We start from the raw sequence: 1,015 nt of genomic DNA, 5'->3' as shown, positions 1-1,015 counted from the left end.
ACATAATGCCTTAGATAGCACTCTAATAGTGTGTTTACGTATTCGGTCTAGCCATCTATCTGTTGGTGGAAATTTGTGGAGAAGTAGAGCTCCATGCCAATTATCTCGAACAACTCTCTCCAAAAGTTCCTGGTAAAGTGGGGGTCTTGATCGCTACTGATATGTATTGGCTGCCCCCAATATTTAACCACCTTCTGAAAGAATAATCGAGCAGCTTCCTTCGCGGTGCAATCGGTTGTGGTGGGCATGAATGTACAATACTTTGAAAACCTGGTCACCACGACAATGATCGTACCAAACCCATCGTACTTCGCAAGGAAGTGATGAAGTCCTTAGTCACGCTCTCCCATGGGTATTCTTATATTGGTAGTGGCTGTATTAACCCTTGCGGTTGCCTTTGCTCAGCCTTGTCTTTTTGGGACATAAGACAAGTTCGCACATCCATGTCATCCCGCATACATGGCCAGAAGTGAATAGCCTCGATCAGCGCCCTCATATGTGGATGCCCCAGATGCCCAGCCCACAGTGTATCTTGGTTTTGCTTAATGATGCAACACCTGATAGACCCGAACTTGGGCGCATAGAACCTTCCACCGGTAGTGAACAAAAGTCCATCTTCTACCCAAAAGCGTCTATTTTTTCCTTGGGAAGCCGATTCCAGCAGCTTCTTAGCCTCTAGATCATGTTGCATGCCATTGTTGATTGCATCTTGAATGTCACATTGAATGTTAGTGATGGCAGCAAGCTCGGACTTTCTACTTAGTGCGTCGGCCATGACGTTGCCTCTTCCTTGCTTGTACTCCAAAATGTAGTCGAACTTAGCCAGAAAATATTTTCATGTGTCTTGCTTCGCGGTGATCTGATTTTGTGATTAGAAATATCTGGTGGCTACTTTTTCGGTCTTGACCACAAATTTGGAGCCTAGTGAGTAGTGTCTCCACGTCATAAGGCAATGTACAATGCCCGTCATCTCTTTCTCTTGCACCGTGTGCCGTCGTTCAGCCTCGTTTAGTTT

The 1,015-nt window shown here is 45.6% G+C and overlaps 1 protein-coding gene across 1 annotated transcript; it reads right to left on the bottom strand.

Moving 5' to 3' along the window:
* Positions 1 to 358: 358 nt before the first annotated feature.
* On the bottom strand, positions 359 to 775 carry LOC138342003 (uncharacterized). The gene has a single exon (XM_069294184.1). The coding sequence runs from the start codon at positions 773 to 775 to the stop codon at positions 359 to 361; it is 417 nt and encodes a 138-aa protein (XP_069150285.1).
* Positions 776 to 1,015: the final 240 nt, after the last annotated feature.

This window comes from Solanum lycopersicum, chromosome 2 (assembly GCF_036512215.1).
Source record: "Solanum lycopersicum chromosome 2, SLM_r2.1".
In the NCBI taxonomy this organism is placed as follows: Eukaryota; Viridiplantae; Streptophyta; class Magnoliopsida; order Solanales; family Solanaceae; genus Solanum; species Solanum lycopersicum.
This window is presented reverse-complemented; position numbering and strand designations above follow the sequence as displayed.

What these genes read in the sequence shown, in the direction of transcription:
- LOC138342003 (XM_069294184.1), bottom strand. Translation starts at nt 775, where the DNA reads ATGGCCGACGCACTAAGTAGAAAGTCCGAGCTTGCTGCCATCACTAAC.